We start from the raw sequence: 12,350 nt of genomic DNA, 5'->3' as shown, positions 1-12,350 counted from the left end.
AGGTAGATTGAAAAAAGTAGGCGCTTTCACTGGAGGGTAGTAATTACTGCAAAAACAGTTTGTCATTGAAATCCTTTGCCCATGCTCACATACATGTGAACCAGGGGTTTACTGCAAAGCAACTCTTATACAATGAATAATAAAAGATTCCAGTGCAAACACATGTGGGAACTTACAAAAAAAGGAACATACATTGTGACACACAGAAAAGAAAAGTTCTAAGTAGCATGTAGCACAGAAATGACAAAGAAATCAAAAGAAGCTATCATATGTGATGGATGGAAGGAGACACTGACCGACAGAAGGCAAAAGAAAAAGGTCATTTCATATTAATACTCTACATTAAGAGCCCAAATGATGAATAATTAATCTGTTGCAAAATGTAGCGATTTGTGCTCCTGGTAGGCTAATGCAATGCAAAAGAAAGCTCCGCAACTTCGGCTTTAAATGTGTACAGCATAAGTGTGGTGTGCACGACTGTAAGTTTGGATAACTGATTTTTAGCTTTAAAGAAAATACATCTTGTGACACTTGGTTTATAACATGAAGGCAAAATTACATCTCTGACTGCACCAGCCTCAGCTGTAATCAAAGGTTATCTGACAATGCAGTGTTTAATCTTCCAAGCCGATGTGAAGTGTGGCGTGAGAAATTGGAGTGTATTATTTTGACTGTGACTCAGCTCACATTAAATCCTAGATAGAAGAGGCACTCTTGAATCTGGTTGGTCCCAGCTGGAGAGTTGCCTTCTGCCTGCTGTCTGTCAGTCTGCTGACTGTCAAAACCTACAGTGTATAGAATATGTCAGGTGGGTACCTGTGACTATACACTCCTCATGCACTCATGGCCTCTGAGCAGAAACATACCCGCCACATGTATATGGAATAGGAGAAATGTTAGGATTGTGAATGTGTCCATACTTGTTGATGGATTGCACAAAAGCTGTTCTCCCCATAAGCAATGCCTAATCACTTTGACCTTATAACCCCACTTGTACTGATGTTTAATTCAGATGAATCACATATTGCAACATAACCTTTGTTTGACAATGAGAAGTTTCACTGCATATGTTCTCTTCTTATCTTTACCCATCTGGACTATTTACCCAACCCTTTCTGCCTTGCTCTCTCACTTGTCTTCGGGAAGTCTATTAGAATAAATATTACCAGAGGGGAATTTCAAAAGTTCTCTTTCTACTGCTTTTTGACTCCATCAGAACAAAGAGCTTTTGTTTACTTATTTATAAATTTCTCATTTGTTTCAGAGATGATTCGTGTAACAGCTCATTGTGTCCTCTGTGCAGCCGAGCTTACAGCTGGGATTCATCAACATCAAGTGGGTTCCATGTGATTCCATGTTTGGGTGGTACATATGTCTTCACATGTACATTTCATGTGTAATTTCAAGTGACACTGACATCTGTGTGGGCAGGTTAATAATGGACTCTTTTGAATACGTATGTCTGTGTGCTTGTCTGTGAATTGCCTCCACATACTCCTCTGTGTAAATCTGACATGTGAGACATGAGAAAAATGCACAGAGAAATCAAATAAATAATGAATGTACTTTTGGGACGTACTGTGAAAATGTGTGTATGATGAAATAAGTGAACAAAATCTCTCTTTCTCCTTAACATTTCCTTTTTAACCTTGCTGACATCAGCTCGACAGACAGTGCTGTAAGGGTACTGAAATATTAAGATAAAATAAATAAAAAATGTTTTTATAAATGAAGCGGGCCCTAACCCTAAAACAGTCCAGAACAATTATAAAAGGTACTGCTGGTTAAAAAAAGGCTTTAGCTATCAACACTTTTGACGGACCCTGTTATGAAGTGCACACAGTGCAGACTCCTCTGTTTCCATGGAGACCTATTGTGATCCTCAGCACCCACTATACTTGCAAACATTCCTCTAAAGCCTTTCTCCACGCAAACAACCTTGTGAATAGGAAAACGGACGTGTGGGGTCAAAGGTGATCTCATCTTCAGTGCTAACGTGATACTGGGCTCAAATAACGTTGCAGATGCCTTTTAGCTGCTTGCCTGTGCAAATTGTGACATCACTCGTCCAGGCAATAAGGAGTCTATAGAGAACTGAGCTAAATTTAGGTGCAGCAATATGTAGACCAGGTGTAATGCACATGGCCTACCTAGCCAGCTCTGTATTAATTCAGCAGCGTTGGACCTGGATAGACCTTTGGAGAAGCTGAACCAATAGCCCACATGCTTCATACGAGCGTCTAATACCATTCTGGCTTAGTTTTTGTTGGCAGCAATGTCTGCTAAAGCCTTTGTTTTCTCTAACATGCTAAAAGCGGTCTCTCTTTTCTGTTAATATGACACAGTTTAAGACAGAAGGAGGGATGAAAAGATCTTTATTTCCGTTATTTCGATATAAGGTTACAGTTTGATAGCGTATCGTATTGTGTAAACATCTTTCTTAGTGTCTCAGGGTCAGATCCATTTAACCGGTTGTTCGGGAGGTTTTATCCAAGCTAAAATCCATGAGCACAACAATGGGAAAAAAGTCATTATACTGCTTCCAAAAAATGTTATTCATGTTGCATTCAGGCAGTGTTCGGAACTTACAATTCACAGTGGATAAAGAGAATACCAGATGGGTCCATTGCAATTACTTTTTTGTATGTGCATGCAAAGGCCTGCTCATTTATTTATGTATTACAAAGAAGGAAGCTCTGGGTTGGATTCTATATTTCTGTCCTTTCCAGAAAGCAACACTCTTACTTTTACAGCTTCCCAACAAAGCAGTATTATCTTATTGTGCTACTTTCTGTTTCCAAGCAAACTCCCATTCACCCGGTCTATTTTGAGATCACGCTAATAATGCAGTACAGTGTCATGCAAATCAATAAACCGGCATATGTCAAAGTAATGGTTGGTTTAGCTTATGATCTGAATCAAAGAGGGATGGAATTTCTAACTTGCAATCTCTGAAAGGTGAACTATAATGTGTTGGGGGAAAAAATTGTTTGTGCAGATATTCCCAAGCAGTAAAGTGTCACCCTATTATGTTGATTGCCGGTTGTGTGTATGGCAGCGTGGGGTAGGGGAAAATAGGGGTGTGTGTGTGATATAAAATATCAGACTATCAGTGCTGGGTCAATTATGCGTGAGAAGGTGACTTTTGTGATCAGCATAAGACAAGTAAACACCATAAAATGAATAATGTAGTCTTAGAAAATTAATGTATCTATGTTTCATTTGAAAGACCCTATCGTTATGCACTTTAATGTACAGTATAATGTGATTTTAGTGCCATGATGATTCATGTCAAATGCTGGTTAAACTTTACCCTGCAAAATAAAAAGCTGAGAATATTAGTATCTATAGAGGCTTAATTATCCTTCACTTCGCTTAACCTATTCAACCCATCCACGCCATGGCCTAGAATTTAAATTCAGAAATGCAAATGTGGCTTCTCCCCACTATGCTTCTCCCACAGTCGACGGTGTCCCACACGGCCGGGGCGTGGTCTTTGATAGGGGGGTGGGGGCAGACAGCACGCTGCTAAGTTTTCAAACTGCCAGGCAAACAAAAGTGATTTTCCAAGCAGGAAGCAGGAAAATGACCTTGGAAGAAGAACCGCTATGGACTGTTTCTGCCTGGGACCAGATCACAGCATTTGTTAGACAGATTGTAATTAGTGTTTGAACTCATGAGTAAAGCAGTTTTTTTTCGTAGACATTTTTTTTGAGCATTTTAATGCTTTGAATTAGGACACGCAGGCTCAGGTGTATTGATAGTACAATTAGGAACCCAGTGTTTGGAGTTAAAGTATGCATTGATTAATCTGATGTATTGTGTCAGAGCACAAAGCCTTGTCTGCTTCATCTAGAGCGCCCGCCCATTGGGCTTTCTGCGGAGCGATAGTGGGAGATTGATTATAGTCTCCGGGATTTGCCGTGGAGAAAGCCAGTGCCTGCTTGGGCTGAGATTTGCTCTCCTATCAGCGAAAGGGGAGGAAAATCATAGCGAGGACTTATTACAGTCTGACTCTACACCAGCAGCACTCTCTCAGATCCCCTTGTATACATTCAGCCTCCTGTCTGTAATCAGGTTTTCCAAATACGCGCAAGTCACGCTGGACTTTTGTCTTTTATTTCCGAGGAGGCTGCGCGTGTGACTCGCCTCCGCAGTCTCGGATGCGTAGTAAACGGGGAGTGGGTTGGGTCGCACCAGGCGCCTGGCATACGCTCAAGTCGTCAGCGATAAAAGCAAGATAGGTGAGGGTGAAATCGAGGGGAAGCGACATCCGAGGCTTTCCCCCCCCATCCCCGTTTTTAAATTAGGAGGACGCAGAAGAGGTGAGTCGGACACTGGGCAAACCGCCTGTGTGGATTTGACTTTCAAGAAGACCCGGCCGCTTTTCTCACCCGGGATTCGGAGATCTTATTTCTGATTCAGGACCAGCGGTTAACCACACTGTCAAACCCGACCAGACACCCCCCTCCTCATCTGAAGGGAATATTCAAGTGTATCTGCGGGGCAACACACAATGGCAACCGGTGCGCTCCTTCTTGCCTGTGCGCTGCTTGGTAAGTCATATAAAGAATCTTTCAGTCTTCATCTGTGCTGTGAATTTCCACTCTCCGTTAGATCAAAGAGGCTGCACCTGTATGACACATGTTACACCTCAGCTGGGAAAGCAACTAACCTACTAGTCATCATCATGAGTCAGGTGGAAGTAGGTTACATCGATAATCACTGCAATAATGACAGATGCCTGTGACCAGCTGTGTGTGTATGTGTTCGTGCGCTTAACTAGGTTAATGTGATATTTGGACTTTCAGTCATAGATTAACCCTATACTGTCTGACCTCCTGTGTTCATGGTCTGGTCTTTACAGACAACCTGTTATTAACCTGTAGTTAACCCACACACACATGTATAAATACACACACATAGCTTACATACAGTGTAGGTATATAACAACACGCATCATAGACACACCTGGATCACACATCACCAACACCCCAGGCTATATATTTATCCAGTGGATGTGAGGACACTAAGTTCCAGCTTTGTTGTACAGTAAGTCATCCCTAAAGGGTGAAAACCACTTTGTGTTCAGTTCTCACACATTTGTGACTTACCTGCAATTTGTTGTATATCACAGACAAATGCAAGTCCAAGCATGTAGCCTACAGCCGATGCACACACTCGTACACACACTCATGCAGGCATGATTGCTGACACACTCTTACACACAGTACATCCTGCCTGTGAACTGTCCCAAACAAACACCAGATGGCTTTTCTGTTCCTGGATGGGGAGGCCTGTCAGTGCTGCCGGAGGACAGAGGAGGGGGGGCGGGAGTGGGAGTGGAAGTCAGCCCGCTGGAGGCCCCCACTTGGCCAAGAGGATTACCAGTCTGCGCCTTGCCACACGTTCCCTTTCAGCACATCAGAAGTCACTCTCACTGGGTTTGGGGGCTGCAAATCACTTTTCCCCAATGAAAACGTGAGATGTATTGTTCCGTGTACAGTAGAGAAGACGACGCACAGTAACAATACTAATCTAATCTACAGTGTAGGCTGGTTAACGGAGGGTTTTCATATTGCATAATAACCATGAGTCATATGGTTAAACGGGATACAGTTTGAGGTGGGGAAGAACACTTCATGTGTCAGGATAGAGTTGTTTGTGGAGTGTGTGTGGATCACTGGCACAAATCACAAGAGGATTCAGGATACTTTCTAATGCTGTTATGACATGTTGCCAGCATTAGTGGTAATATTAGGCTGGCAATTCTCCTATATTTGATATGCTGCAAAGAAACCCCCACATAGCTGATAAATTTGTTGACTGACAGAAATAAATTGGCAACAATTTTGATAATTGAGTCGTTTTGGAAAGAAAAAAATGCCTCTTTTTTTGGGCTCTATAGCTTCTCAAATCAAGTCTCATGATAGTACACTGCCTATCCTTGGGGCTGGACTGTTGCTCAGACAAAACAAGATGTATGAAGACGCCATATTAGACTCTGGGACCTTGTGATGGCTGTAACACATACAGAAACATGCCACCATCTGCCATCAACATAACACCAACACCAAATCCCAATGGCAAAAAGATGATCTGACTAGAGAGCAGACACAGGGTTAGTGTCTCATGTAAGGATACAACTATGCTCCAAAAAAAAGCAACATTGGTGCTAGTGTATACATATGTATGTATTTATTGCCATAGCAATCGTTTATCCCTCTCCTAGGATGCATGTACAAGCATCCGTGTTAAATGAGATGTGCTTGTGTCTGTCTTCTGTCTGGTTTTGCCTCTTGTGTTAGCGAGCACATGCATTTGTTTGAAAAGAAGAATAAAATACAGGTGGATGACAGCTGTATCAGTCATTTTTAAACCCAAAGGTGCCACATTTTTGGCAGGCAAATCTTATATTGGGGTTATATCTGCTGCTGAGTTTGCAACCAGGTGTGAGTGCATGCCTATTTGTGGCACTGGGGTATATGATATAAAGCATATAAAAAAGAGTTGCCTGAAGGAACAAATGTTTATTAGCTTTAGAAACTGGATGTCTTCCTTCCCCCCCTGCAGAGAATGAGAAAGATGTCTTGCGCTTTGTGTGGTGTAACACGGTGTGCTTTCTTTTGGCGGGGGGGCGGGGTGTTTGCTTCTGTTTTTGTAAGGGTGTGTTTGAAACGGGGTGCCAACCTAAAGTACCCAAGCCGTCCCAGTTTATATAACTAAATTGAAATGTAATATGTGCGAGGCTGGCTGGTTTAACTGTGAAATGCCTGAGCGGGTTCCATTTACTGTGCTGACAGGAGAGCAGCCAGGTGCCCGGATTCAGATGAGCTGCCACGGGTCCGGTTTATAAGCTGGTCTCAGAGCAGCTTTGTACAGATGAAAATTTTAAAGCTCATGTCTGACAAGATGCACATTCTGCCACCTGCAGTTATTCTCGATTTGTCAAGATGTCATGTTTTATATACGTCTCGATTATCTCTGCCAACTCTGAGGAACAGGTGCTGTTTTCACCTCCGTTCACACAATATCTGAACTCGTTATAAATGCATTCGCGAAAACCTTTGTCAGATGGTTGGTCGTGAGGATAGGAAAAATGTGATGAATAATTCATGCGGGTTGGCTAAAAGTGGGGTGTGGCAGTGGGTGTGGCCTTTTATTCAGTAGGAAGGAATATAACGTAACCAATATACTACACAGAATCATGCTGACTGCTGCATCTTCATGTCATAATTCATCTTGTATTTCTCTAAACGCCACCGTAGCAATTCAGTTTTTGACTTTATTTTCCCTTCCATCCATTAGTTTCCATTTTGCAGACTTTTAAAATCGATATGTAGTTAAAATGCATTACCACGTAACCATAATGGGAATTCAGTGAAGCTGGAATGAAACGATACACTGCAGACTTGATGGAATACACAAATCAAGTCTCCGTACAGAAATGCATGAAAACCAGTGAAACCAGTCCTCCCACAAGTAAGAACAATACATTCAAATGTAGGAAATTCAGCAGTAATATAAAGTATACATGCAAAGTCCCTTGTTTCTCCCTTCTCTTATTTCTGTTCTGTCTCCCTGTGCATTCAGTCATCCTTATCTTAGAGTGACATTATTAAAGATATTTTTGATCAGTGGTTTCAAGTGAGAAAAGAGCTTTGTAACCATAGCCTGTTATCCTGGCTCATTACAGTGCTATTGATTGACAAGTTTTAAGTATCTGAAGTAACACCATCAAACTTTTGAGTCTATAATTCCCAATCAAACAACATGAAGGTACTTGAGAGTTCATTTCCTTTTTTAGGCATAACTAGTGTGCCTTTTTTTTCTTCCAAAACGCTTGTGCCGTTGAAGAAATGCAGCACTTATAGCCACATGAGTAAAGATTTGATTGTCCGTGTAGTGCTGCTGACAATTCACACACTTAAATGTGGTTAAAGATTGAAGACTCATTTTCTATTTCAGACATTCTCATTGAAATGTCTGCATGCGTTTATGTGAAGGAAGTCTATTAACAGCTAAGTAAATCTGGGCCATGGACGTGACAACTTCCCTTATTCCCATCTAGTTTTTTTTAATATGATTTTTAAGTTAAGTTTAGGAAGTTTGCACAAATATAAAGTAACAGCATTTAACTACTTAGAGGCTGACTAAGAGCACATTGGATTCATGTGTCATAACTCTGTATGGTCATGAGAAAGTTGAGGTCAACTCGAAGGGATTTCAAACTTGCTTGGGATTCAAAGTTTACATTGCCACACCCCAGCCTCTCCTCTGTCCCAAATAAGAATGACAGCTGGAGGCTCCCACCCCAAAATGACAGGGATTTTTAGCTTGTGTGAGGTCAAGCCAATGTGTCTTCTTGCTGTGCATCTTGAGTCAGCTGTTGCCACACTGGGAATGCTTTCCATGTGTTTGTAACTCTCAGCTGACAAAACACAGAGTGGCGTCTAGACTCTGAGGCATAGTGCAATGACTCCCTGTCTGGCTGTATAGCTGATGATGTGCTATATATGTATATGCTACGGAAAAGTTTGGCTTGTGTGCGTGTGATCGTCCCGAGTTTTGTCACTCATTGTCTTTTGTCTGTTGATACAACCTAAAAACAGAGAACATACTTCCCTTAGGGGAGATCCAGGCTTATGCAGCTGTCTGATTGTGGTGTTATATCCTGTGCCTGTTACATTCTGTAGTTGCACGCGCGCTCGTTTGCATTATAAGCACTACGAGACCCGCATACTTGTGTACACCCATGACAAGAAGCCTTTTGTCCTATTGTTTTTTTCATATCATAACATTGTTGACTCAACTGATAGAAAACAAACAATAGAGAAGTAGAAACGCGGCTGTCAGCTTGACTATCATCCACCAACTGTGTGGTAAGTTTCAGTACGTATTCATTAAAGTGATGAGTAATGAAAACGCAGGCCCTTTGTAGGTCAGTGTCAGGACTGATGTGTCCTATTAGTAATGGATCAATAGAACTGGATGAGGGGTGTGTGCTTCTGCTTGTACAATTTGTTGCATCAGGTACACCCAAAGGCAAGGCCAAATACTTGTTACTAGTGTCTACTACTCAAAGCACAAGTAATTGCCTTGTCATACATACTTCACAGTCGGCTACAGAAACTCACACCTAACTACCACTGCGGTTTTACTCCAACCCCACTGTCCTCTGTTATCAGGTTTCCTCCTATCTCTTTCCTCTCAAAGGTGAAAAGTTAGTGTGAAGGATAGAAAATAACCTCTCCTCCAATAGAGCTTTCATGAGAGATCAAGGAAACTTTGAGATTGAAATGACTTTATTGCTAGCAGAGCAATAAATCAGAATCTTAGAAGTTGGTTGTGAATAATCACCGCTAGTCTTCTCATGCAGTGTCTTGTTTTTTTTTAATGATGATCCTCCCCCATGACCCAGATCTCTCTCAAATCCACATAGGAAGATGAGTGACTGTGTGAAGTGAAGCAAAGTTCTCGAGGGAGACTTCCTGCCTGCCACAGTGAATCAGGAAAGCTGCTGGACCCGGAGTCTGAGCAGAGGCAGTGTCTGCTTTGTGTCTTGATTTTTGAATCGGCAGTAGCACGTCTGGTTTCCTGTCAGCACTGTCCAACAGTCTGCCGGGATCGCGTGGCTCATCCTGCACACTTGGTCACGCCTGAGATCGTATCTCTTGTTTTGTGATAACAACCCGACAACAGCCCTTTAGCTATTCAGTTTGTAAACTATTTGTGTTCTTTTGGGCTGATTTGCATGTAACACTGCCTCGCCTCACTCAAACGATACTCTGGCTGCCTCCTCCTCCTCCTCCTCCTCCTCCTCCTCCTCCACCTCCTCCAGTGAATAGACCATGACCTCCCTCCCCCACTCTTTTCTAAACAATACCATGCCCAGCCCACCTCCTCTTCAAAGAGCACTAATTAGAAACTACCCTCAAGGTGTGATCCAAACCAGATACCGTCCTTACAGTGTCAGAGGAAGAATCTGTTTAACGGTCACATCTACCTTGGACTAGTTTACAGGCACCTTCTTTGCCCAGTTAAAAGACCAACCCAGCCTCCTTCCCCTTGGGATTTTGTCTGCTCCTCCCCCCCCCCCCTCTGCTGTTCTGTGCTGGGAGTGATGATGACGACCGGCGAGATAATTCCACTTTACTCCTACACACACACACGCATACACTCGCAAGCACCCACAGCACTCTGAGCTGCTGTCCTGCGGTGTAGCCACACTCCCCTGCTCCATGCTTATATCATTCACCAGACCAGATCCCACGCTGGTGGGATACCCACCAGGCGGTGTAACTATGGTGACCGCTCCCCATCTGCACACCGCTGATCCATATTCAGTGGCACACGCGCTGCTCGTTGTGCACGTCCAAAGGTGTGTGTGTGTGCACATGAATAAATGTCTACATGCACGCCCCCCCCCCCCACCTCCTTTTTTGATTTTTTTGAATTCCTCTTGTGCAATCATTAAAAACACATCACTTACTTTACCATTTTGTTGTGGTAATGTGCTTCTTTTCCGCTTAACACCTAAGACCTAAGAGATGCATGTGTGTGTTTGTGTCTAATTGCTTATGCATAAATGCATGAATTTACAAGCGCATGTTTTTACTCCCTGAAAGGCAAAATGACTGACAATGGCAGAAAAAGTCTGTTTGAAGTAGACTAATTAATAGTTAATTAGTTTCCTTTCCAGTCTGCAGCTTAATGCACAAACGTGGGAACTGATAGCAAGCTGCCAGTCACACAAAACCTTACCACTGTACATAAAGTAGATACAGCTGTCATGCTTAATTGTGCACAAGCATAAGATGGATAATGACCAAAGATAACAGAGTTTTATATAGACTCACATTCTTTTTATAACAATTAACACCAACATTCAGTCGACTCTGCTTTTTATATATATTTTTTACATAATCTGTGTCCGTGTGAAAGTTTAGTTTGAAGTAGATTTGAGACCACAGTGTGTGTGTGTGTGTGTGTGTGTGTGTGTGTGTGTGTGTGTGTGTGTGTGTGTGTGTGTGTGTGTGTGTGTGTGTGTGTGTGTTGAGGTTGGATAGCACTGGGGGTTGGGGAGATGAGGTTAGTAGGGTAGCAGGTGTCCTTATAGAGTTAATGGATTTGGCGAAGGGAGTAGATTGAGGCACTTAAAGCACTGTGTGTGTGTGTGTGTGTGTGTGTGTGTGTGTGTGTGTGTGTGTGTGTGTGTGTGTGGATATGAATGAACCGCTGTGACAACTTGCCTCTGTCCAGTCTTGACTCCTTTGTCTCCGACACTATCATAAACGAAATGAACAGCAGGTGGGATCATGGTGTTGTTCGTTATGAAAGAATGATTGGCACATTTAACTACTAACCTAAACACTTCCATGTGTCTCACACAGACAGTCCCGCCACATCTTCTGTTCATCACATCTACCAATTGTAGCCATCTGTTACGAGCTCTCGATGACCCGCAGAATTGTAGATTTGAAAAGACGGTATGCGAGCTATATATTTGACATTATTACATACGTAATTGTTTTTGATATCTTCTTCATGACTTGATATTCTCCAAATGTTAGTGAGAATTTCTCCTTTTTGTAAAGTGCCTTCAATTCACTCCTTATATTCAGCGACCTATGTGGTAGAATTCAAAAGCAAATTGACATGAGCAGTCGTCACCAAACAATGGAAATATACTTCCTGTATGTAGTACTTGATTTTCTTTATGTGCAGCTGTTGATTGATTGTTTAATTGTAACTGCGGGGTTGAGTACAATTCTGGTATTCATGTATAGTATAGCAAGCTTTCTTTTGATTGATGAATTAGTGACACAGCTTGTGTGTGTGTGTGTGTGTGTGTGTGTGTGACTCTGTTGTGCTACTCAAGTAATCTTGTTTGCGTTCCCTCACCTTCACGTTGAGAGCCAGAGAGCGATAAAAGCAGCATATAGAATAAACCGCAGCGTGACCGGATGAGAAGGAATACAGTTAGTCTGGCGTCACTTATATTGTAAATTGTTTGAAAATGTTATTTAAAGGGTTCAGAGGATCTGCATGCTGATTATCTGTTTCAAATGATCGGTCGGGGATGAAACGATAGAACTTGAGAGCTGTTTTACATCGTGGTCAAAAAGGAAGGCGACGCAGCTGAGGGTGTAGGAGGGAGGATGAAGAGGCAGCTGTTCAACAGAGAAGGATGGATTATTATCTGCTCCTTGTTGTTGACACTATCCACTAATACTTCCAGCACCGGAAATAGATGGGAGAATGTATGAATCAGCCCACATGGAAAAATCCCAATCCTGCTAAGCAAGCATCGCCCCTGCTCCTACTTATATTCATAGTGTAATGGCAAC

At 42.4% G+C, this 12,350-nt stretch overlaps 1 protein-coding gene across 1 annotated transcript in view; it reads left to right on the top strand.

Moving 5' to 3' along the window:
* Window positions 1-3,573: 3,573 nt before the first annotated feature.
* Window positions 3,574-12,350, top strand: part of igsf3 (immunoglobulin superfamily, member 3) — a 67,334-nt gene continuing 58,557 nt past the window's right edge. The window contains exon 1 of the mRNA XM_029458606.1: window positions 3,574-4,556. Coding sequence (XP_029314466.1) covers window positions 4,517-4,556 — 40 coding nt within the window. The 5' untranslated portion in view covers window positions 3,574-4,516. The remainder of the gene's footprint in view (window positions 4,557-12,350) is intronic.

Source organism: Cottoperca gobio, chromosome 21, assembly GCF_900634415.1.
Source record: "Cottoperca gobio chromosome 21, fCotGob3.1, whole genome shotgun sequence".
NCBI lineage: Eukaryota > Metazoa > Chordata > Actinopteri > Perciformes > Bovichtidae > Cottoperca > Cottoperca gobio.
The sequence above is the reverse complement of the archived record's forward strand: the minus strand, read 5'-3'. Positions and strand labels throughout refer to the sequence as shown.